At 41.4% G+C, this 26,315-nt stretch overlaps 4 protein-coding genes across 7 annotated transcripts in view; 3 read left to right on the forward strand and 1 right to left on the reverse strand.

Annotated features, from left to right (window-relative positions):
* Window positions 1-26,315, reverse strand: part of Cow (Proteoglycan Cow) — a 49,297-nt gene that overhangs the window by 6,984 nt on the left and 15,998 nt on the right. For both annotated transcript variants that reach the window (XM_018018307.2, XM_018018306.2), the window contains exons 2-4: window positions 6,435-6,501; window positions 6,212-6,314; window positions 5,718-6,080 (exon numbers count right to left, since the gene is read on the reverse strand). In XM_018018307.2, the coding sequence (XP_017873796.1) occupies window positions 5,718-6,080; window positions 6,212-6,314; window positions 6,435-6,501 (533 nt within the window). The remainder of the gene's footprint in view (window positions 1-5,717; window positions 6,081-6,211; window positions 6,315-6,434; window positions 6,502-26,315) is intronic.
* LOC108621152 (aminoacylase-1-like) lies at window positions 17,386-19,278 on the forward strand. 2 transcript variants are annotated; one of them, XM_018018310.2, is made up of 5 exons: window positions 17,386-17,524; window positions 17,668-17,776; window positions 17,908-18,399; window positions 18,454-18,871; window positions 18,927-19,278. In XM_018018310.2, the coding sequence occupies exons 2-5, from the start codon at window positions 17,686-17,688 to the stop codon at window positions 19,129-19,131; spliced, it is 1,206 nt and encodes a 401-aa protein (XP_017873799.1). In that variant the 5' UTR covers window positions 17,386-17,524; window positions 17,668-17,685; the 3' UTR covers window positions 19,132-19,278. The 2 variants fall into 2 exon arrangements, with proteins under 2 accessions (XP_017873799.1, XP_089318194.1); XM_089462068.1 differs by lacking the exon at window positions 17,386-17,524 and having other exon boundaries at window positions 17,531-17,776.
* On the forward strand, window positions 20,988-22,598 carry LOC149270254 (aminoacylase-1A-like). The gene is made up of 4 exons (XM_018018313.2): window positions 20,988-21,213; window positions 21,277-21,762; window positions 21,818-22,235; window positions 22,304-22,598. Exons 1-4 carry the CDS (start codon window positions 21,123-21,125, stop codon window positions 22,506-22,508), a joined length of 1,200 nt encoding a protein of 399 aa, XP_017873802.1. The 5' UTR covers window positions 20,988-21,122; the 3' UTR covers window positions 22,509-22,598.
* Window positions 23,435-26,146, forward strand: LOC108621153 (aminoacylase-1-like). Of its 2 annotated transcripts, none has more exons than XM_089462070.1 (4): window positions 23,435-23,579; window positions 24,784-25,275; window positions 25,331-25,748; window positions 25,803-26,146. In XM_089462070.1, exons 2-4 carry the CDS (start codon window positions 24,933-24,935, stop codon window positions 26,005-26,007), a joined length of 966 nt encoding a protein of 321 aa, XP_089318196.1. In that variant the 5' UTR covers window positions 23,435-23,579; window positions 24,784-24,932; the 3' UTR covers window positions 26,008-26,146. The 2 variants fall into 2 exon arrangements, with proteins under 2 accessions (XP_089318196.1, XP_017873803.1); XM_018018314.2 differs by lacking the exon at window positions 23,435-23,579 and adding an exon at window positions 24,379-24,673.

Raw genomic sequence — 26,315 nt, forward strand, 5'->3', positions numbered from 1 at the left:
TCATTGGCCAAAAAAGCATATACCAGAGAGAGAGAGAGAGAGAGAGGGAGAGAGAGCGAACTATCAATTCAATTAAAAAAGGGTCTTTCACCATTTTTTTTTTCGTATTCCACTCAAAGATGTATCTGCTATTTAAATTTTACCTGAACTAAGAGCTACAATTGCGTCATGGGCCGACGACACATTTGTTGGCAAGTTTGGGTCAATAGCTGCTGCGGTTACTTTGGCTGTTGCCTGCTGCCTGCTGTGAAAATTTGTGAATTTTTACTCAAATATTTGCTTTCAATTTTGAACCACACAGCCAGGTGAAACGAGGTGGTGTGGCTGCACCAACTGTTGGAGCTGCCTTTGAGCCACTGATGCTGACAGCTTCATAAGCATAGAGCAAAAAGCAGCTCAGTGGTTTCAAATAGCTGCCATCGGCAGCCGCATAGCCGGGCCGAGGCTGTGGCTGAGGCTGAGGGGCTGTGCTGAGGTAAGAGGACAACTATGTGAACACCGCCCCAGTGCAGGCTTTATGGTTTTGCCAGCTAAAAGCCGCAGCACGGACCGTATTGTTACAAGAAACAATGCACGACTATATGAGTTATGAGCGTTGGAATGTGTGAGTGTGTGCGTATGGGTGAGTGTGTGTGTGTGTGTGTGCGTGTGCCTTACACTGGTTTGCAGTCTATGGCAAGTGCTCCGCAAATCTGTGCCCCTATCAACCGCAGCAAGTGGGCCATAGGCGAGGCAAATCTTTTGTTTGCGCCGTGCCGGATTGAAGAGCTAGCACGGAATAGCAGATAAATTGAGCGCGCGAACTATTGATTTTGTTAGCTCAATGTTTCCTGGGCACAGCAACACAAACGTTAACATCACAGACCCCCCCTTAACAGCCACGAATAGTCACATGCTCATTCTCATTCTAGCTACATCTCTCTCTCTCTCTCTCTCTCTCTCTCTCGCTCTCTCGCTCTCTAGGGCTTTCCAAGTGGCATACAAAGTCTACGCCATTGACATAGATACCCGTCTGTTGTGCACAAAAGCGAAATTCTTGTGAAAGCAAATTGAAAAGAAAATGCGAAAAATATGTCAAAAGCCATTTTTTAATATCGGAAGGCGTGGCAAGACTCTCGATTTGCCGATAGATAGATTGATTACGCGGCCATTAACAGGCACAATAGAGGCGAAGTGGCACAAGGCAAAACGTAAACAAGTATTCAAATACACAAAATGATTAAGAAAATTAAAAATGTAATTTAATTGCATAGTTCTGTTTTATGTTGAATATTACAATAAGATCAAACATACATTATTATTATGAAATTTTATTATTTGCGACTTGAAATATATCTGATGTTCCCACTTTCAATTTGCTTAATTAGCATCGAATATTTTACGGATATTGAATATTGAATAACTGGAGTCGTTAACGAACTCTCTGCTCGTTTGTCCACATAAGTTTGACATTTACAATGTTTAATATCAACTTTGTATACTCTCGCTTGACTAATTGAAAATTCTTTTAATACGACCATTATTATTGGAATAAAGTAAATACTATTCAATACTATTTAATCTCCTGGTTCTTTACACATATTGGGATTTTATACTACTGACCCATAACAGTGCATAACAATTTCAGGAATTTTTTACAGAGCTGTCCATATTCGAAGAAACCTCTGGCAGCCCTATATGTTTTGAGGTGACCACATCAAGATATCATATTCAAAGACTGATGTCAATAAATCTACTTGGGCCAAATAAAATGATTATTATCTTTAAGACACAACAAAATTAGGTTTTTCTTAAATTAAAAAAAAAAAAAAAAAAGTAGTAGGTTGAATATGGACACCTTAGCAGGGCTGCCAGCTGGGTGCCTCCGTCGCATATGTATAGCCCTATACTTTCTAACTTATCATTAATTATCTGCTCGGCATGTCTGCTGAATCTTTATAAATTAAATCTTACACAAAATGAATTTTCAGTGCTCTTAGTTGTTAGGCTTCCGTTCCAACGTTTAAGGACACTTTAACTAATTTGAAGAAAAATGCAAAGATTTTACGAGTAACAGAGCCCGAGATGCCACAATGTATTCATGAAAATTAATTTTCCACTCAACAAACTGCTATCAGCAGATAAAGAAAACTTTCCGCTATGCCCGGCTAAGCGGGCACCTGCTGGTGCCGCTGCTCCCCAAGGAGCTGGGGAAGCCAAGGGAAGCTTGAAATTAAATTTAAAGCAACAAGTAAGAAGGCTCCAGTCGAGACTGCTCGACTAGGAGATACCCTGAACCCTCTAAGCTGATATTCTAATTATTCTGCACTTCTTTTATGCACACATACATACACATGCATCCACACGCACGGATAAGCCTGCGCTCTGCTAACTGCGCAGTAAGCAGCGACTGCGGTTGGGCTGCGCTGCAGTGTGGGCAATGTTATAAGAATTTATTTGTCAAATAATTTCTTTTGTAGACATACGATCTTAATGAAACTTTCAGAGTGTAATCATATGGTGAATATGTGTGTACATTCCAAAGCACAAGTCTCTAGTACTTGAAAGGCGTTTTTTACAAATTGGGGGAAAAGGGGGCGTGGTATCCAAAATCTGTAAATTACAAAATCTTTGTATCGATTAACTTTATATACAACACAATTTTGAAGACTCCAGGTCTAAAAATGTTCAAATCAGGCTAAAAAAACAAAATCAATTTTTCGATTATTCTCGATAAAAAAGTTATCGGACGATTTATCGAAAAAATAAAGCAAACTCGTACTGCGTATGGTACTCACGAGTATGCATGCCAAATTTCAGCTCTCTAGCTCTTATAACTTCTGGGATCGACGCACTCATACGGACGGACGGACGGACGGACGGACGGACGGACGGACGGACGGACGGACGGACAGACGGACAGGGCTATATCGACTCAGCTCGTCACGCTGATCAAGAATATATATACTTTGTGGGGTCTGCCACTCCTCCTTCTGCCCGTTACATACTTTTTCACAAAACCATTATACCCTGATTTCCCATTTTCAATGGGTTCAGGGTATAACAAGTAAGAAAGCTCTAGTCGAGACTGCTCGACTAGGAGATACCCTGAACCCTCTAATCTGATATTCTAATCATTCTGCACTTCTTTTATGCACACATACATACACATGCATCCACACGCACGCATAAGCCTGCGCTCTGCTAACTGCGCAGTAAGCAGCGATTGCGCTTGGGCTGCGCTGCAGTGTGGGCAATATTATGAGAATTTATTTGTCGAATAATTTCTTTTGTAAACATATGATCTTAATGAAACTTTCAGAGTATAATCATATGCTAAATATGTGTGTACATTCCAAAGCACAAGTCTCTAGTACTTGAAATGCGTTTTTTACAAATTGGGGGAGAAGGGGGCGTGGTATCCAAAATCTGTAAATTACAAAATCTTTGTATCAATTAACTTTATATACAACACAAATTTGAAGACTACAGGTCTAAAAATGTTCAAATTAGGCTAAAAAAACAAAATCAATTTTTCGATTATTCTCGATAAAAAACTTATCGGACGATTTATCGAAAAAATAAAGCAAACTCGTACTGCGTATGGTACACACGAGTATGCATGCCAAATTTCAGCTCTCTAGCTCTTATAACTTCTGAGATCGACGCACTCATACGGACGGACGGACGGACAGACGGACAGGGCTATATCGACTCAGCTCGTCACGCTGATCAAGAATATATATACTTTGTGGGGTCTGCCACGCCTCCTTCTGCCCGTTACATACTTTTTCACAAAACCATTATACCCTGATTTCCCATTTTCAATGGGTTCAGGGTATAACAAGTAAGATGGCTCCAGTCGAGACTGCTCGACTAGGAGATACCCTGAACCCTCTAAGCTGATATTCTAATTATACTGCACCTCTTTTATGCACACATACATACACATGCATCCACACGCACGCATAAGCCTGCGCTCTGCTAACTGCGCAGTAAGCAGCGACTGCGCTTGGGCTGCGCTGCAGTGTGGGCAATATTATGAGAATTTATTTGTCGAATAATTTCTTTTGTAGGCATACGATCTTAATGAAACTTTTAGAGTGTAATCATATGGTATATATGTGTGTACATTCCAAAGCACAAGTCTCTACTACTTGAAATGCGTTTTTTACAAATTGGGGGCGAAGGGGGCGTGGTATCCAAAATCTGTAAATTACAAAATCTTTGTATCTATTAACTTTATATACAACACAAATTTGAAGACTCCAGGTCTAAAAATGCTCAAATTAGGCTAAAAAAACAAAATCAATTTTTCGATTATTCTCGATAAAAAAGTTATCGGACGATTTATCGAAAAAATAAAGCAAACTCGTACTGCGTATGGTACACACGAGTATGCATGCCAAATTTCAGCTCTCTAGCTCTTATAACTTCTGAGATCGACGCACTCATACGGACGGACGGACGGACGGACGGACGGACGGACGGACGGACGGACGGACGGACGGACGGACGGACGGACGGACGGACGGACGGACAGACGGACAGGGCTATATCGACTCAGTTCGTCACGCTGATCAAGAATATATATACTTTGTGGGGTCTGCCACGCCTCCTTCTGCCCGTTACATACTTTTTCACAAAACCATTATACCCTGATTTCCCATTTTCAATGGGTTCAGGGTATAAAAAGCAAACGGATAAACAAGCCGAAGCCAAGAATAAACAAACGCAAACTTGGGGCCATGATTTTTGCTGGCAAAACAGGCTAAGAAAAACAATTTTGCCACGGCCCAGACCACGAGCCGGGATATGCTAGCTGATAATCTTAACACGGGTGCCTTAAAAGCCTTTGGCGTGCGGCAGCTGTGTAAATATGTTTTCTTAATAGTGACAACTGCTATCGATTATTTATAGTGCAGCTCCTCTATGGGCTGCATATCAATTGGATGAAAAGTGTCGAGCAGCAAACATTCTGTTTCCGACACACAACAGACATTCCAGCGGATATTGATGTTTAGAAAATGGTGTACAACTTTCCGGCCCAGTTGGGCACGTCAACACGTCGGAAATAGGCCAGCTCGCTGTGATAGTTATGGCCAACAATCGCTAGCAATTGAGCCTTGGCCCAGCAGCGCTGACTTTGACTTCATTCCTGGCTGTCGCACCTGAGGCCCGCCTCACTCTCCACGCTCCGGCGGAAATTCTTTCCATTCGCTCGCGTGCGAACTCACAATTTGGGTTAGGGTCAGGTCAGAGCGATAATGTTGTACAAGTCAAAGGAAACGACTAGGGCGACTGCGACAAAGGGTAAAAGGCCGTAAAGCTGTCGTCTCAGGCGATTCCGCTGAAAGCCCTACAACAGCAGCAGGCATAAACAGATATCAGCAGCGCTGACGCAGCACAATGCGAGCGGATAAGAACGGCAAGGGGCGAACGGAATGAAATGCGTGCTAAAAATTGTACTTTACTGTCGAATTTGTATACACCATAAAACAATTTGTTATTAGCGTGCCGGTCATGCAAATCACAAATTCGTAGAGCTCAGCCTTGGCAGGCAGCCCAAGATATGGCTATGAGGTAGCCGCGCCCCCCTCACCTAAGTGTGCCAACCTTTTCTTACGGCCAGCACCCGCAAAGTGAATGTGAATTTGTTAAATGAATTGTAAGAATTCCATTGATATGGAATGCCCCAGGGCAAAGGATTGAGCCTAGCCAAGTGCTCGACTACTTACTCCAACTCCTCGTCGTCGTCCTGCTGGACGGCTGCTGGTTTCGGGAGCAGCTGCTGCTTATCGCTGGCGGCAATGTTGTTCTCGTAGAAGACGTCGTCCTCCTTGGACTCATCATCGTCGCCTAGGCTCAGGCTTTTATCTTCGTCGTCGTTGTTGTCCTCATTGCCCTGGTTGTTTGCTGGGATGTTGTTATTGTTCTTAATGCCGTTGTTGTTGCTGTTGTTGCTGTTGTTGTCGCCGTCGCTACTGTTGTCCTCATCGTCGTTGTTGATGTCCTCGACATCCTGGCTATCGTTATCCTGCTGATTGACACGCCGCTTGGCCTCATCCTCCAAATATTTGGCCTTAGTGATTATCTCATCGCTGGAAGAACAAGCAGAGGGTTAAGCAGTTCCCATTTTGCAACAGAGTCGCAAATAATCAAGTTTTAATTTAATTAGTTTATTAAGTTTTGGGAGCAACACAAATTAGAAAACACGCCTACGGCTGCTCACCGATTCTTGTGCAGCTCCTTCTTCGACACGCAGACAGCACTGAACTCGTCCTCCAGCAGGCAAATCTCGCGTTTCTTACAGTTGAGCGGGCGGCAAAGGTCACCTGAGAGAGACATTTCATTTGAATTAAGTAAAAAAGAAAAGAAAACAAAACCAAACAAAATGAAATTGTTGCCATAAGTTTGCTGTCTCCTTTGTGGATGGGCTGGGCTGGGCTACTCACTTGATGGATCATGTATCCAGCGCTTGCGATCTCCCAGGTTTTTGTTGTTCTGCGAGTTTTTGTTTATCTAAGGGCGGGAGTGAGAGCGAAATGGAATGTTTGATTAATTCACGTTGTGAGGGAAATATGTTATGCCTTAATTTCTTTATTTAAATGCAAAAAATGCAAAGCTTCCATTCATGTCAGTTGCCAGACGCATATCACAACACAAATACACACACACACACACACACACACACACGAGATATATGCACGTCTGACGGCATACTGTATGTAAAGCGAAAGCGTATCGTATACGTAATATACAAATGAGAGCAGCAGCAGCTGCTATCCCAGCTGCCAGGCGCCTCTACAAACATTGCTACACTCTGGCAAAATGATTTTGACGGGCTTATTGTTTCAAAGATTTTAGCAAATTGAAAAATTCAATAATGAAATGAATCAATTAAGCAGGAATATAGAAAAAAGCATTTGCATTTTGAGTAGTGAAGACAAGAATGAGAATGGAATAAAAGTCTAGAGTTTGTAATTGTATTTATTTTTCTGTTGAGACAAGTCAATTAGCAATTGATTTGGATTTGATTTTCCTATAATCTTGATGATAATTCATATTTGCTTTTATTTGGCTAATATTGCAATAGATTTAAAGGTTAAGGAAAATCAATTTAGATTTAGTTTAGCACATCACGAATATCATGAAATTATTTATATTTATTATTATTATTTATTTATACTATATAGTATATTGTATAAATAATATAATAAAATATCTAATATTGTAATAAATCTTTTATACATATGAAAAGTATATTATTTTCGCACTCTAATTGCAAAGAGATCTATGCAAATTTCATTCAATTTTATTGTTTGTGTAGAAGCACGCAAGACTCCGCCCTCGCCTCCTACTTCAACTCCGACTCCATATCTGCATAGCTCCATTGCATATTCGTGGCAAAATCTTATTAGGGGCAATGGTGCGTATGAGCAATACTCAATTTGACTCTGAAATATGGTGGAGCAAACAGCAGCTGCAACAATATTACCCTCCGACTGGCACTTGCTCTAAGCCCATAAAACAACCAAAGTGTTCCCTGTCGCTGTTGTGACTCCCATGCGACAGCATTGCTGTAACTTGACAGCTCCGCAAAACGCGGCACCCGAAAGGCTGTACCGGAGGATCCACCATGCGACAGCGGACAGCGCAAAAAACGTGAGGGAGCTGGGCGCACTGCAATGGCCGCTTTAAGCGGACAGTTGCTAAATTGGCAAGTTAACTAGGTAGCTGCCAGCCGGAGTCAAGCAGGTCAAGCGTTGACCCCGTTCATGCTCAATAGACACGGCCAATGCGACGGACACGCATTTGGCATCGGCAAGTGCAAAGTGGCAATTGCGCTTTTTACAATTGCCACACATCTACATGCACATGCACATACACATACCCATGCACATCTACTGTCGTCCATCGACGTCTACGCTGCCTGCTGTAATGCAATAAAGTCGACCGGGGCGTGGACTCTGGCAATTTGCATGCGTTAAAATGCAATTTGTGCGCGTTTCCTGGCCGCGGTTTGCTGCGCCACACCCCTCTGAGAATCGCGCCTTTGTCCGTCCGCCGTAGTCGTGTGATATTTAAAGCGCACTCCGCCCGCTGTGCCGGCCAGCATTGTGCGAGGCCAGTAGTCCATTTAGCTCTGCGGGTGTCGACGTTGATTGGGTCGGTCAGCAATCTGCTGCACTGCGCTTTTGTTGGCTTTAATTGCGCTTCGTTTGCGGCGGCCAGTAGCCGATTGGCCTTATTGTGGCTGAAAGATGATGCTGAAGCGTAATCAACTCCGGCAGCTACTTAAATAGGCCGTAAGTCCCGCCATCATGCCGAGAGTTGGCTCTTTAACTGGGTCACAGCTGCTGCAGGCGTTCTGCTCCTGCTCCTGCTCCCGCTCCCGCCCCTGCGCCTGCTGCAGCAGCCGGCAAGGGCCTTGCTTAGGGCCCAAAATACGCTCTCGCGTTATGCAAGCAAATCCTGAGCGCAAACAGCGGTGCCACAGCAGGAAATGGTGTCGCAGTCGAATGCACTTTAGTTGCACGCTCTGCCGCCAGCATCCACGCTGCATCCACGCTGCATCCAGAGCCGGCAGTTTAACCTCTTTGCCAGATTTTTGACTGTTTAAGTGGCTGGGCTTATTAAAGTCCATTTAATTACTGCGCTCGGCTGGCGCCTCGTCGCCTCTGACTCTGTGCAACTTGACCTTAATTCGGGCTGGCTCTGCTGCCGCTTCTCTCGGCAGATGCTGCCGAATGCCCAGCACGTTTCTGTTAAAAGCGAATGTAGCAAAAATATCAAAATAAAGAAAGAAAAATATAAAAAAAATATGACCAGAAAAACAAAAATTCTGGTACACGTCATTTTGTTGCAGCTGCAGCAGCGCCACGCCCACAGCCATGCGCCCACCGGCAGCCGCACTGTGGCAATCTGTCAAGCTTTAAATTGAATTTACGACTTTGTTTTCGTAGCGGGTTTATTTCTTATTCTTTTTACTTATTTTCTCTACGCTCTGCGCTGCTCCGCCAATTCTTTATTGTTTTCCTTATGCAGCAGCCAAGGATAACAAACGATTCCAGGCGGCTTCATCGGGTCTGCTACTCTTTGCGAGACTGCACTGCAGCCGCACTGCGACTGCCGCGCCATTTCGACTGTCAGTTTCGGTTGCATTATGCAAATGCAATTTTTATTTAGTTATATGCAGTTGCTGCTGATTTCCTTGGCTTGTCCCAGGCGACTCTACATTTTATTGAGAAAGCTTTTTAGATACCACATTTGCAGTAAGAAAGATTTCGTGATCGGTAGAAGAAACTTAATCAGTATATAATCAATATACTTATTCACTATGAAAAACATGGAGAGTTCTTGATTGAAAGTCTAAATTGCACAATTTATGTTGCATTATAATAAATTTCTATGTATGTATAATAAGTTTCCATCTAATATTTATTTATTTATTTTTTGGGTCTTATTTCAATAAGCATCTTTATAACTTTTGAAAGATTAATAGAGTTATTGTTAGGAATTGAATTTGTTTTTTTTTTTTTTTTTTTTTTTTTTTTTTTTTTTTTACATCATGTTTCACAAATTGCAAGGTAATAAAAGGCTTAAAATAGAAAGTTTTTAAATCAAGTGATAGTGCTATAGCTGAAATCCTAAACTTTCCCAATTCTTTATTCATCTAAAATAATCTTATTAGAACTGATATTTCTATTTCCATTCCAATTATATAGGTATTGAATTCATCCTACCTATACCTTCTGACAAAACTATGCAAATATGAATGTGAGCGGAGTGAGCAGAGTTGACTCCGTTCTAGCTTTTGACAGTTAACTTCTGTGCTGTCGAATATATTTGCCAAGCTTGTGAAACGCTTATCAGATATGCACAATTTTCTCTCTAATTGGACTCACATGGACAGTATAGAAAGCTCTTGTTTTGTGCACGAATTATTAGAGAACGGTGAGTTGAGCTCTCCTATATCAATTCGGGATTATGTCGAGTCAGTAACCTAAATGGAAAAGATGTTCAAATGCACATTGAACGGAAACTAATCCTCTTACAAACACTCAAAAGAACAAAAAATTCATTATGCAAACGCTCGTGTTTAATTAATGTTTGTATGAACGTATACGCGTGTGAGTGTGTGTGTGTGTGTAGCTTATATGAGGTGTCCCATATTGCAAATGGTTTGTGTAATGCATTGCCAACCAACAGAATTTATAATTTATGGGTGGCATCACTGGAATGTGGTATGCACATGTTTTCGTGAATGCTTTAAATGCTACAATAAATATTGCAAAAAATGATAAGCATATTAACTGAAGAAGCACAAGGCAATCAAATGTGAATAAATTGTGAAATATTTTACATTGGCAATCAGCAAATTATCAAAGATGAAATTTTAGCTACAAGCTTTAATTTTTTTTTCTTATTTTTATTTTTATTTTTTTTTTATTTTATTTGAAATCAGTTTTAGCTGCAAACATAAAAGATTTTTAATTTGATATAATTCTTATCCCGCAATCGAAAGTCACTTTTCAGTGCTCATTGATATCGAATTCTATAGAATTTAAATGAATGTAGTTTATTATGCAACTGAGATGGAGCTTAATTTGCATTTGCAATCATTTATAGTTGAATTTACAGCTTAAATTTATCAGCATTTCGCTTTACCATTGAGCTTCGCTGGGTTTATCGATTTCAAATTATATTTCGCAAATAGTTTAGCTTCGTCTCGCAATTAACTTTTGATGTGACACAGCCAACAGCTCTGTCCGATTTAGAAAACCTCTATGATACAGCTTATAGTGGGCGGTGGGCTGAAAGAATATGCGAAATAATAAATACGCTTTGGCGCTGAAAATGTTGTAAATTATGCTGCGGCCGCTGTCTGAATGCCAATGATGCGGCCCGGAGATGCAATATTTTCGCTTTGTTGGCTGCCCTGCTGCGGCATCAATAAACTAGGCATCGTTCAGAATGATGATGCGGAGCATATTAAATGCCTCAAATATTGAGGTCTGCATCTGTGTGCATAACATTTGAAAATATTGCGGCTGTGGCTAGCGTGAATCGCATGAGTTGTGGCAATTAGGACAAAGTGTATCTGTTTCCAGTGGGAGGATTAGCAATGCCGACCCACTCGCTGGCTGACTGGCTGACTGATTGACTGCATGACTCACTGAACTGAAGTTTTGGTCCATAAATTATGCATTGCGCTTTAAAAATACATTAGGCATGGCAGGCATGGCTGGACCTCAAATCAGCCAGCTGTGCATGTAGTGAATAGGATGCTGATGCACTCGGATTATTATCTATGTATGTGTGGGCCAGCGGCTATTTTGTGGCCTTTATAATGGCTCGGATGGGCCGCATGAATTGCGCAATTTCGTGCTCACAGCTGGTAAATCAATTTCGATTGCAGCCAAGGCAGACTGCTCTAAGCGGGATGTCCTGGCTACCACACTTCCTGCCCGGATGCGCAGCAGGACGCTGGGCCAACGTGCAAATCCATCAATATAAGTAACATTTGAGTTTGCGTTGCGCCGAGAGAGCTAAACTTTTCACAGTACCAAAGCCAAGAGTGCCAAGAGAGGAGAGCGAATGCATTTGAGTTGGGGAATTTGAATTTGAATTTGAGTTTGAATCTGGCGTCCAGGAAATTGCATTCTTCAGGCGCCGTCTGGCGCTGGAGTCATAATGCCAAATGTCGCCGGATGTCAAACAGGATGCCAAAGGGCTTGGGCTAGTTTGATAACAAACTAAGACCATGTCAGAGGTTAAAGCCCGCCAGCGAAGCATACTTTTCAGCGCATCAGCGCAATGCATGGAGGGAGCAAAATCAGGACTGTGTCAATACATGGTTTCTGACACCGCGCAACGTTTCATGCATAAATGATGCAATAATCACAATTTAATTGTTAATTCAATTAGTGCAATGTTCACAAGTCAAATGGGACAGGCTACATATAAATTTTACTGATCAAAAGGGAAAGGGAAAGACAGAGCGAGAGGGCGAGAGATGGAGAGAGAGATAAACAATGCAAAATTACAGAAAGTGCAGCTTAAATATTTACTTTTGCAGCCATAAAAACATGACATGTCCTGCGGCAGAAATAAACATGCCACGTGGCAAGTGGCAGCATGGCAAATAGGCCAGCTGCAGCTCCAATATACCCGTTGGGGGCGTGCCGCTGGCACGTTATGTTTATGTATCGTAAATGCAGTTTCCGACAGAGCACATCGAGCACACAGACGTGCAGTGTCAGAGCAGGTGGCAGAGCAATCGCACTGCAGTCATAAAACATTTTCGAAGCAGCAACCGCAACAGAGCGACAGCAAATTGCAACAAATTGCAGCAGGGCAACAAAGGTAAACCAAAAGCGGCGCTAAAAAGAAATACAGCCCCAGCCCAAATGTGTTCACAAAATACGGTTACTACACTGCATGCCACATTTCCAGCACACACCACATTTTTGATATTTATAAACATGCTCAAACATGCAGAAACATGAAAAACGCCGATTCGGTTAGCGCCATGCCGGGGACATGTTGGCCGATCTGATTGCGTTGCTTTATGCCATGCATGCACTGACATCGGGGAATCGTTGCCCTGTGGCCAGCACAGATTAGGTCTAGTTTATGGCAGCTAAGCCGTGCACATGCTGCTCGGTAGTTGGGAAAGGATGCGAAATGCCAGAGGGTGCCATGTGAAACAAACAGATTTAATCAAGCTTAAATCTGCCATCCATTTATATCTCTCTCTATGTATCTACCTCTCTCTCACTCTCTCTTTCATTCTCTCTCTCTCTCACACACACACACAATTTCTATTGTAGCCAAATGTTGTTGCTGTTGTAAGCATAATTAAAATTCTGCTGTAACTCAAGATATTGCAAATATTCTATGCATGTAAAATATTTATTTTTTTTAATGAATTATAATAATTAATAATTATAAATAAATAAAAACAAAAAATATAAAATCAAAAATTAAAAAAAATAATTTTTAATAAATATATAAAAACTTAAAATCTAAAATTAAATTAATATTTAAAAAATATATAAAATAAAATATAGTTAAATTAATTAAATATCGTAAACAGAATAGATTTAACAAGTGAATGCAATGTAAAGAGTAACCCAAGTCGACTACGACTGTCTGGAAGGCAGTTAAGCAAACCTTGTCTGCGCCACGCCCATTTAATTTAATGGCATTGCTGTGAGCGCACGAGCTGGTTGAAATTGAACAGATGCTTATTAAGCTTAGTCCGGAATTCGATTCACAAAAGGCACACGGACGGAGCCAGCTATCGACACACCCAAATCTGAGGAGCTTGAATGCGTTGCATTAAAAGCTTTAGTAGGTTGCGCCTTAGCATGCAACGGACAATGCGCAATGAGCAATGAGCAATGAGCAGAATGAAGGAGATAAAGACCATGTGGCTTGCTAAGCGGTCTTGCCCCTAAATAATTGCAAACCAGCCACGCCCACGCTCACGCTCACGCAATGGCGTGCATCTATGGCGATTGAATAGTTCAATCAATTAGTTAATTGCAGAGCTGACCCAAAGTCTGTTCGAGCGAATCCTCCGGCAGCTCAAATCATGCCACTTAGCAGCAATCGGCAATTAGTGGGGCGATACCGGCAATCCATTAAGCAACAGAGCGGTTGCCTTGGCAAACCAAAGACCTGTAAATGGCACCGCCGTTGACTTTTTACTATTTGGTGTGGCATTGAGTGGGGCACGTCTAAGCAGCACATTTAAAACTAGTTGCTCGGCGGTAAAACTAAAGCACTGGCAGAGTAGGAGGGAGAGCGAGAGAGAGAGAGAGAGGGAGAGAGAGAGCGCGCGGAGTAGGGAAACCTTTGCAACGAAGCAGACAAACAAAAAATTTGTCGCGCCAAACAGAAAACTCAAATGAAGCAGCAGAAAATATGAAGTTTTTCCTAGTTTCAGAGCTCACTCTCTCCCACACACACACAGAAGCAAAGTCATTTATATATACACACGTACATATATGTATTTAAGGGTGTGTGCGAAAGCAAGCAAAAACTTTGCAAATTGCAGCTCATCGTTCTTTTGCCACGAGGCGGGACTGCGAGACTGTGAGGGGGCCTCGTAATGGAAAATAAAAGCGAGGCAAAAATCATGCTTGTTTTTTTATTAGAAGCCATTCAAAGCCTGGCAGCCATGACAGTCAAGCAAAAATGGCGGCAACAACCGGAAGTCGGCTGTTGGCTGCTGGCTGTTGGCTGTTGGCTGTTGGCTGTTGGATGTCGCTTGTCGGTTGTCGGTCGACGCTTGTCAGTGGTGCTGGGCCGCCGCCCCTTGTCGAACGCCCCTTGTCGCCGCTGTCGTTGGCTGATGAGAAATGACAGGCAATAACGCTGCCAGCTATACTCCATCTGCATTTATCATAACTTTAGTCCTTTATTTGCCTTGATGGCAACACTGCCACAGGTCGCATTTGTTGTGTTGATTCTGTTGCTGTGCGTTGGCTGTGGGTAGACCCACTGCGAATGCTTCGTTAGGGACGTCGCGTCTTTTGCATAGCGTTGCTTTGGTTTCGCATTTATAAATGCCCCCGACTCCTGCTCGTGTCAGTCAAGAGTCTCTGCTTATGCCACCTGAGGATTATCGCTCAGCTTGTTGCTACACTTGAGCCGAAGCGCCTGGGCCAGATAATATCAACCACACACATTTCCAATGGGTTTAAATTTACAAAAAGTGTATTTAATGTTTACTAGACGAGAGCTCTAGCAACAGAACACAAATTCAACCCGAGACTCTGGGAATACAGCAATGAACTAAGTTATTTATTTCTGCTGCTCGATGTATTACTGTATAAATTTAGACGGGAAATAGATTCTTTGCGATGTCAGTTCCAATCAAGTATGCGCTATTTGATTTATTTTTACATTTTCTCGCTTCGATATTGCATTTACATATTATATATATGTATATCACGATTTGTATAAATAAATCATCAACTTTAATCGAGTGCAAATATTTAAATATATTTGATTATATATGACCATTTTATATGGGCACTAAAACATTGACAAACCTGCTTTGATTAGCAGAATGAATATATTTAATATCAAATGTATACAAAATTAAACAAAAGTCACTCGAATTGGCATAATGAGGTTTTGAATATATATATAAGCTCATTTAATTTAATTTTGCTGGCCAACAAGGATGAGTTTTAATCAATCCGCATGGCAAATTAATTCGATTCGGCTTCATTAATAATTAACAATTGTTTACTTTCATACAACAACAAAAAAAGAAGCAAATAATGAAGATAATGTGACAAATGAAAACCAATTATAATGCTTTTCACTCCGCTCAAATGACATTTCAATGTGCATAATAATTGAATACTATTTCAATTAATTAGCAGCACTGCAGGGCACACAAGTGAACGTAATTAAGGGCTTTAATGCACACATTAAGTATTTATTAGAGGTTAGCTAAGCTTATATGGCTTAACTAGCTGCAGCTCCATTAATTTCGCTTTGTGATTTCTATTGAAGTAAATGCTACGAATTTTTGATTAAGAATGCCTAAAAATGTTATGAAAAATATGTATGCATAAATGCTTTATATGTATACAAATCAGTTCTATATTTATTCGACACAAATAAATAAAAATAGTTTATTTTTAGAATTTAAAAAAGAAATGTATACAAAACAGTTTTTTAAAGCTTATTTTGATGAGAAATAAATTGAGAGAATTTTGTTAGACTATATATAAATTATTTATTTATTTATATGTCTATTTTAAGCTATATATATATAAGTCTATGCAACAGTCAACTGCAATTAAGTTAACAACTGATTAAATATATATAAAGTGGCTTTTAAGTGATTAAATATATCTGCAGCACTTAGCAAAATGCACTTTAGTATATTTAAGCATTTATTTCATGATACCAGCAATTAGGGTATTAGATTTCGTTTGCTGCATATGAATATGAAATCTTATTTTCTATGCACATCCGAGATGCTTCAGATGGGCAACAAACTGCAATACAATTCAAATTGATCAGTGGCAATAAGTTGAGCACACGAAATAGGTAAAAGGATACGTGCCCAGTCGCATTATGAAGAAGCTCGCCTTAGAGCGTGTCCTTGGGCTATTTGCTCTATGTGTGGAAGGTATTGTCACACAGCAGATAATGGAAAAAGCGAATGAGGAAGAGATTAAAATGCCTGCCACAGATGTTGAACAAAGCTTAGGCGTAGTAAGAGCTTCCGATGGCAAGCATTAAGAGCTAAACGCTGATAAAGCGTATGAAAATGTACATTTGAATAAAAAAAGAGAATATATATTTCATTTGCAATGGATTATGAAGGTAAACATATATACATACATATATATTATTAATATTCACGGCTTCAGACTAGAATTTGTGTCAATATCCGTGGAGTTGACTGGATAATTGTAACAGCACACAGCAAATATGCATGTAGAATTATCTAGTGACGATTACATCAAATAAATGTGTATGTGTATGTATGTGTGTACATAGCTGTAGGTACTCGACTGGTTGTTGATATCTGTTTGTGTTTGTATTTGATATGTAGACATGTGGGGCTGACATGGTTCCTGTTCTTGGTGGCACAGTGGCTGCCATTAAAATCCTTGCAACATTGTTAATGAACTTTTAATGACTTTTTGCGATGGCACACAAATATATGTACATATGTATATATGCCCAGGAGATACATACATCATGAACAAACAGAACTAAACTCAAGTCTACCAGCTGTACAAATCTCGGCGTTTCAGTTTTGTTTCGTGCAACTTTTGTGTACAGCAATTTGCACCCATTGAAATAAGCGTGAAATCTGACACACACACACGCACACGCACATCCATACACTTGTACATTAATAAACAAACAAAAGTAAACACACACATACGCACTCACACAAGTGCACTGTCAGTTGGCAGCTGGCAGGCCTGTTTGGGAGTAACTGAGCACGCCAGCAACATCAACAGCTCTCCTATCAGCATCTGCATCAGCAACAGCAGCAACAGCAGCAGCAGCAGCAGCAATAACAACAACTTGTTTACATGCCGCACGTTCGGACTAGATGGGCGTATGCAGCTAAGTATGTGTGGGCGTGCATGTGTGTGTGTGCATCGCAAATTAGGAATTCAAGTGGAAAGCAGAATATAAATTTCGCACTAAGCCAAAGCTTTAGCTGCCTGCCAAATCGTGCAACTGACGCAGCATTGAACAAGATTTGTTGCAATGACACTAACGGCTACATAGAGACCAGGCATACCCTATGCATACCCTATGTTAATGCAACTGTAAGCAAACACTTCTGATAAGCCGCGATCACACTATAAACCAACTAACAATAGAGCCTTCTTTATTCGCTCATAGACCTCAATTCAAACCTGATAAGCAGTGAAAACCTCAGCGACAAGATAATATCATAGGCCAATCGTTGGCTGGGCATATTTAAACGCGGGACGCACGCCAACGGCCACAGTCGCTGACGATCGCTGCCAGTGTTGAGAAGGTACTAAACGAAGCTCTTGACAGCTGATCGCTGGCCTGAGGAGCCAGCTGTTTGTCTTTCTATAAAATCGTACATTTTTAGACTCGCCTTCCATTCCATAATCTATATGTAAAGTTAAATTTATTAATGCACGCACATTGTAGCAACGGAATCTGATCAAGATGAGCAACACTGAGTGGGAGAGCAACGAGGAAATTAAAATTTTCCGCGAATATCTGCGCATTCCAACGGTGCATCCAAATGTTGATTACAGTAAGTTCTCTGAGATTGTCGACTGAACTAATAGTAGTTCATATCTAAATACATACATAAATAACCGCTTGATAAGCAAGTCGTTTGAGCAATTCATCCCATAAAGATTAACTGTCGTCTGTGTTTTATAGCCGCCTGTGTGGAGTTCTTGAAGCGTCAGGCCGCCAGCCTGGGCCTGCCCGTGGACGTCATCTATCCCGTGAACGAAGCCAACCCCGTTGTGGTAATGAAATGGCTGGGCAAGCAGCCGGAGCTACCCTCAATAATTCTGAACTCGCACACGGATGTCGTGCCCGTCTTCCCTGATAAGTGGACCCACGGGCCATTCAGTGCCGATCTGGATGACGAAGGTCGCATCTTTGCTCGCGGCTCGCAAGACATGAAGTGCGTTGGAACTCAATATCTGGGCGCCGTTCGCGCCCTCAAGGCGAGTGGCTTCCAGCCGAAGCGCACTGTCTATCTCACCTATGTGCCCGACGAAGAGGTCGGAGGTCATTTGGGCATGCGCCAGCTGGTGAACAGCGACTACTTCAAGAAGCTTAATGTCGGCTTCAGCTTCGACGAGGGCATCTCCAGTGAGGATGAAACATACGCCGTGTACTATGCCGAGCGAACCTTGTGGCGTAAGTCATGGACCATTTCCCAAGAAGACACTCATTAAATATATCCCATTTCAGATCTTAAGTTTAAGATCAGCGGAACTGCTGGCCACGGCTCTCTGCTGCTGCCGAACACCGCTGGCCAGAAGCTCAACTACATTGTGAACAAGCTGATGGACTTCCGCGAGTCGCAGGTGAAACGACTCGAAGAAGACCCCAACATTGACATTGGAGATGTCACCACCGTGAACCTAACCCAACTGGGCGGTGGTGTCCAAAGCAATGTGGTGCCGCCGTCGCTTGAAGTGGTCTTTGATATTCGAATCGCCATCACTGTGGACATCGTTGAGTTTGAGAAACAAATTCGCGATTGGTGCGAAGAGGCCGGAGGCGGCATTGAACTGGATTTCGAGATGAAATGTCCCTTTGTCCAGCCCACCAAGATAGATGAGTCGAATTTATATTGGGTGGCTTTTAAGAGAGCCTTAGACGAGCTGTAAGTATGTCGCTCAATTCAATGAAACTATCTAACAGGTTTCTTGCTTCCGCAGTGGCTTGAAGACTCGCTACCGTGTCTTTCCGGGCGCCACCGACAGCCGCTACATTCGCCATGTTGGCATTCCGGCTCTGGGCTTCTCGCCAATCAACAAGACTCCCTTGCTGCTGCATGATCACGATGAGTTCTTGCGTGCGGACACCTATCTGAACGGCATCGAGGTTTACAAAAAGCTCATACCAGCTGTGGCCAATGTCTGAATGAAACCCATATACGGCATTCTAATATTTCATTCCAATTATACATGCCCAAATTAATAACACAATAAAACTGCAAAGTCGAATCACAATTTAATGAAATGAATCACGTCAATAATTACTGTAAATATATGTATATGCAACATGAAACGTGTGAATAATTACTGTAAATATATATACAGCATAAGCGCGAACTGGAACTGCGCAAATGGCATTCATTTTGCATTATCCAGGAAAATTCGCATCCCCTTCTTGTTTCTTTAATGAATGATTCATCAAATTAATTAATGTTCCATTGAGCTCTGTACGTGACCTACTGCAATATGATATGCGAATGTATTTTTTATACTTTTTATACTTTTTAATGTCTGTCTGTCTTGCCTTTTGTCTCCTGCCTCAGTCTGTCCCTTGAAAAGATTTTAAATTTGAAACAGAAAATAATTTTATACATAGTTTTATTTAGTGTCACGTAGTTTGAGAGCTATCTAAATTGGGCGGCATTAAATACTATATATATTCTCGTCTTGGTCTTCTTTAGAGATTATAATTACTTATATATAATTTTCTAAAACCTCTAATATTAGATAAACATTTTTAGTATACGGGATTCGGCATGAGAGAAACATTAATGTTGTTATTGACAATGATAATGGTGTTAGATTAAATGGAAGAGGTAGCTAAATAATTATTGAATACTTAAGTTGTATCGTGTTTAATCTTGAATATTGTGGGTATTTAAGTTTGTAACAATCATTATGTAACTTGTAAAGTTAACAACATAAAAATTTGATAATGAAAAAAAAAACAAGTAAGATGGCTCCAGTCGAGACTGCTCGACTAGGAGATACCCTGAACCCTCTAAGCTGATATTCTAATTATACTGCACCTCTTTTATGCACACATACATACACATGCATCCACACGCACGCATAAGCCTGCGCTCTGCTAACTGCGCAGTAAGCAGCGACTGCGCTTGGGCTGCGCTGCAGTGTGGGCAATATTATGAGAATTTATTTGTCGAATAATTTCTTTTGTAGGCATACGATCTTAATGAAACTTTTAGAGTGTAATCATATGGTATATATGTGTGTACATTCCAAAGCACAAGTCTCTACTACTTGAAATGCGTTTTTTACAAATTGGGGGCGAAGGGGGCGTGGTATCCAAAATCTGTAAATTACAAAATCTTTGTATCTATTAACTTTATATACAACACAAATTTGAAGACTCCAGGTCTAAAAATGCTCAAATTAGGCTAAAAAAACAAAATCAATTTTTCGATTATTCTCGATAAAAAAGTTATCGGACGATTTATCGAAAAAATAAAGCAAACTCGTACTGCGTATGGTACACACGAGTATGCATGCCAAATTTCAGCTCTCTAGCTCTTATAACTTCTGAGATCGACGCACTCATACGGACGGACGGACGGACGGACGGACGGACGGACGGACGGACGGACGGACGGACGGACGGACGGACGGACGGACGGACGGACAGACGGACAGGGCTATATCGACTCAGTTCGTCACGCTGATCAAGAATATATATACTTTGTGGGGTCTGCCACGCCTCCTTCTGCCCGTTACATACTTTTTCACAAAACCATTATACCCTGATTTCCCATTTTCAATGGGTTCAGGGTATAAAAACTGACAAGTAGACCATCTCAAGTAAATTAGGTTCCAGTTCTATTAAACCACATAGAATTGTATGCATAAAGAAAATAATCACAAAACACAAAACATATCCCGATTTGCTATTTTCAATGGGTTAAGGGTATAATAAAACTATTTTTGATAAAAACAAAACCACAAAATGAAAGATAAGTTAAACCACAGTGCTTAGGACTCGGCAGTTAAGTGAAACTTGTCTCTGCAAAACAACAAACTGTGACGAATGGGGAAATGGGTATTTAAAAGAGAAGTGAAGTGCGCATATTGAAATATATTTAAACTAGCCGCGCCAGACGTCGAAATTGAAAATTTTTCGCAATGAGTCGAGCTGAATGGGAGAACAATGAAGAAATACAAATCTTCCGTGAATATTTGCGCATTCCATCGGTGCATCCAAATGTGAATTACAGTAAATATCAGAGCTGATAAAAATAAGAATCTTGATGAAATTGGATCTATCTCGGGTTTACAGCTGCCTGTGTGGAATTCTTGAAACGTCAAGCAGCGAGCCTGGAGCTGCCTGTAGAAGTTGTGTCGGTCGGATTGAATCCGGTTGTTGTTATAAAGTGGCTAGGCAAACAGCCTGAGCTGCCTTCCATTGTCCTAAACTCGCACATGGATGTGGTTCCGGTGTTCCCAGACAAGTGGACGCACGAGCCGTTCAATGCCGAAATGGATGACGAAGGTCGCATTTATGCTCGAGGCGCTCAGGATATGAAGAGTGTTGCAACGCAATATCTTGGGGCTGTTCGGTCTCTGAAAGCCAGCGGCTATCAGCCCAAGCGCACTGTGTACCTCACCTTTGTGCCTGATGAAGAGGCTGGCATTACCCCGGGAATGGCCAACCTGGTCAAGACGGATTACTTCAAGAGACTCAATGTCGGATTTAGTTTGGACGAGGGCATTGCCAGCGAGGACGAAACGTATTCTGTGTTTTATGCAGAGCGAACTATATGGCGTAAGTGCGGGCAGCTTATATTGAGATCCTCATTGAGATTCTTGAATTCCTGCAGACCTAAGGCTTAAGATCCGTGGAACTTCTGGTCACGGTTCGCTGCTTCTAAACAAAACCGCCGGTCAAAAGTTCAGCTACATTTTGGTCAAAATTATGGAATTCCGTGATTTGGAGGTGCGAAGACTTGAGCAAAACTCCAAAGTAGACATTGGAGACGTTACCACCATGAACCTTACCCAACTGGGCGGCGGTGTCCAAAGCAATGTAGTGCCGCCGTTGCTGGAAGTGGTCTTTGACATTCGAATCGCCATAACAGTGGACACTGATGAGCTCGAGAAGAAAATTCGGGACTGGTGCGAGGAGGCGGGAGGCGGCATTGAGTTGGTGTTTGAATCGAAGGAGCCCTTTGTACCGCCCACTAAAATCGATGCGTCGAATCCCTACTGGCTGGCGTTCAAGCAAGCCCTAGACGAACTGTAAGTAAGGAGGAAGCGATTCGCTCGAGTGCTCAACTTTTTTTGTTTTTGTTTTTAATTCAATATAGAGGAGTGAAGACTCGCCAACGCGTGTTTCCTGGCGGCACCGACAGCCGTTTCCTGCGACAAGCTGGCATCTCGGCCTTGGGATTCTCGCCAATCAATAACACGCCCATCCTACTGCACGACCACAACGAATACTTGCGAGCTGACACCTACCTGCGTGGCATTGAGATTTACAAGAAGCTAATTGCAGCTGTGGCCAATGCCTAGAGCATTTTACTTTTAATTAATGTCGATTTCAATAGTTTGATTGATCTGCTATTCAACAATAAACATACTTGAGGTTAAATGACAAGTAAAGCTTCTGATAATGGGCTAATTTTCAATCACAGCAAACTTGTTGATAAGCGGCATATCACTCAAATTTATTATAATGGGAAATGTAGCTGATAATAAAAAGCAGACCCCTATCTATATACATACGTATATATTTATTAATAACAGAACTTTGCTCTATCGTTGTCTGTGTTAGAACCGGTAGCTGCCGTCAGACACTGAAGCACTTTCCGCTGAAACATGTTGACCAATTGGTAAAATGAGTAAATTGGAATTACTTAGAAGTCGAAAGATGAATTCGCATTACGCAACAGATTTTAGATTAGTTGGTAATTTAATTTAGTAATACCGAATTACAGGAAATAAAGAAAAAGAATCCACTGACTCAGCAAGGCATCTGGATTCTTGGAATCCCATCCAAGTGTAATTTAATCGTCGAACCATAGAAGGTTTTTATATATGTATATATATATTATATATAATAATATAGTATATATTACATATAGTAATAATAATAATAATAATAATAATAATTCACAAGCCAAGGATTTTGTTTTACTGTTTCTCTTCAACCAAACCGCTTGACAGCCATCAGTTTCAAACTGTAAAGCCAAACAACCTTGATCTTGATATAAACTAGGGTAATAGATAGAGGGGTAATGCATTATAATTGAATTGTTTTCGTAGCAAAGCCCGCAAACATAATTAGTTTTGATAAAAAGAACAAATACAATGCAAGTGCTGATAACGAGTCAAGCCGCAAATTTCGTCGACAATGAGATAAGAAGTAACCGCATTTTCAATAGCAATACTCTTCCCGATACCGGGTATAAAAGGAAGAAGGAAACGAATTTTGATTTAAATCAAACCTCAGCTCGACGAACGTACCTTTTATTATTGTGCAAAGCGACGAAATGAGTAGAGCTCATTGAGCAAATAATGAAGAGATCAAAATCTTCCATGAATATCTGCGCATTAAATCGGTGCATCCGGATGTGGACTACAGTGAGTTACACAGGCCAAAGCATCTTTTGTATTTGCATTATGCAATGGCAAATGAGTTCTTGATAAGCCAAAGTCAACTATATATCAACTATGTATTATCATTGTGCAAAATATTGTAAAGCGTGTGAGATATTATGATTTTATTACGGTCCTCAAACTTTTCACTGTTTGTTGTTGTATGTCTAGGTGCCTCTTATACATATATGTGACTACTCACATATCTATACAACATTTGAGGTGCAGCAAAAAGCTTTAACGCTTTTTTACTGGCCGCACGCTCTTCAAGCCACGGCCGACAGATAACTAGCCAGGCTTAACTAGCTCCGATAAAAATAACTTAAATAGACACGTTGATAAGAGCTTGCAAAAGGTATTTGTGATGCGTGATAAGAAAGAACACGTTTGTATTCTATATTCGCGCATTTCAATCAGAACGTCTCAATTAATTAATTTATAACAAGTTATTTATCTAGTTTCTCAAAGGCTAAACGAAGTCGACATTCTGGCAACACTTGATGTCTTAATCAATTGACTTCAAATGTTTCAATGTGTAGTTAAGGCAATCCATTGTATTATCTATCGCATTTCTTAAGCACCACTTCAGCTAATTAGCTAATGGGAGGTGTAGTTTTTTTTTATCATTTTAAGAGTGGTTAATAAATTGCTTTCAATTTGTCGAGCGCTCTCACTATATACGACCCACTGTTAGCCCTCAGACTGCAAATAAAACACCCCGATAACAGGCTCATTTGCAACCAGAATAATCACACTGATAAGCAGCATATCAGTCAAGTTTATGAAAACAAAGATTGAGCGTCCATAAAACCGATAACGCATGACAACCCATTAGCAGCAAATGTACTTGTTCAGTGTGGATCAAAGTGGATGTGGAGACCTCAAGAGAGTATTAAGAGCGAACATCATTTTCTTCAGCCAATAGTCAGTTCGTAACTCGAGCCGCAGCAACTAGATCTGTGATACTGATCCATACGATAAAGTGAAAATGAGCAAAGCTGAGTGGGAAAACAATGAGGAAATCAAAATCTTTCGTGAATATTTGCGAATTCCTTCGGTCCACCCAAATGTAGACTACAGTGAGTGTGTAGGATATACCCTAGGGTAGATATATACCTTAAAGCTGTATAGTGTTACCCACTTATATATATAACTTAGTTATACTCGATTAACTGATTCTCTTCAATAGCCGGATGCGTGGAGTTTATTAAGCGTCAGGCAGCGAGCCTTGATCTCCCAGTGGATGTGGAGTACCCAGTGAACGATGCCAATCCCGTGGTTATTGTGAAGTGGTTGGGCACCCAGCCAGAGCTGCCGTCAATCATACTGAACTCGCATATGGATGTGGTGCCGGTGTTCCCCGAGCATTGGACGCACGATCCTTTCAGCGCCGATCTGGACGACGAGGGTCGGATCTACGCCCGTGGCACGCAGGATACTAAGGGCATTGGCACACAATATCTGGGTGCCATTCGAGCACTCAAAGCGCAGGGCTACCAGCCGAAGCGATCTATCTACGTAACCTTTGTGCCCGATGAGGAGCTCGGTGGAATTCTCGGCATGCAAGGATTCGTTAAAGGACAATACTTCAAAGCCCTCAACGCGGGCTTTTGCTTGGATGAGGGCTGCTCCAACATAGACGACTCCTATTTCATATTCTATGCAGAGCGAACAGCCTGGCGTAAGGAAAGCTAACCGCGGGATAAACCAATATTTGACCAACAATTTAATTACAGAGATTAGGTTTAAGGTGAGTGGCACGACAGGCCATGGCTCCCAGCTGCTGCCGAACACGGCCGCCGAGAAGCTGCACTATGTGATGACTAAGCTGCTGGAATACCGCACAAGCCAGATGGAGAGGATTAAGGGCCTGTCCAATAAATTTTCCGGCGAGGTGACCTCCGTTAATCTCACCATATTGAGCGGAGGCGTGCAAAACAATGTTCTACCTCCACTGCTAGAGGCGGTGTTTGATATTCGCATTGCCATCGACGTGGACCTAGTTGCCTTTGAGCAACAGATACGCGACTGGTGCGCCGAGGCAGGCAGCGGCATCGAGATTGAATTTGAGCGAAAAGATGAATTCTCGCCAGCCACGAAGCTTGACGCCTCGAATCCATTCTGGACAGCCTTTCAGAACTCGCTGAACGAACAGTTAGTATGCCCCATATATGCAAGCTGGCTCACTAATTTACACCTTTTCCACAGAAACCTAAAGTGCACGCCCATTGTGTGCCCTGGATGCACAGACAGCCGCTTCTTGCGGCCCTTGGGGGTCTCGGCTTTGGGATTTTCGCCGATGAAAAACATGCCCATCCTGCCGCATGCTCACGATGAATACACGCGTGCCGACATCTATCTGCACGGCATTGAGGTCTACACGAAGATCATTCCAGCTATTGCCAGTGTCTGAGATATACCAAACGTGCTTTATATTTGTGTCTGTTGCTCAATAAATAAAAAATAAATATAATAATAAATAAATAACATGCTATGAAAATATATTTCTATTTTCAGCAGCTATTGTCTGTGCCTAAGCCACAATTAAACAAGTGTTAAGTGTATGTTCATTGCTGAATCAATAAAATATAAACATAAACAAATAAATCAATCAAAAGCCGTAATATATTGATAAAAAATTATGAATTAAGACAACATGCAGATCGGCTTTTCAATTTTCCAACTGATGAAAATAACCGTAACTAAATAATATATAAAAGG

Source organism: Drosophila arizonae, chromosome 2 (genome assembly GCF_054131065.1).
Source record: "Drosophila arizonae isolate 15081-1271.41 chromosome 2, UAZ_ARI_1.0, whole genome shotgun sequence".
NCBI classification, from domain to species: Eukaryota; Metazoa; Arthropoda; class Insecta; order Diptera; family Drosophilidae; genus Drosophila; species Drosophila arizonae.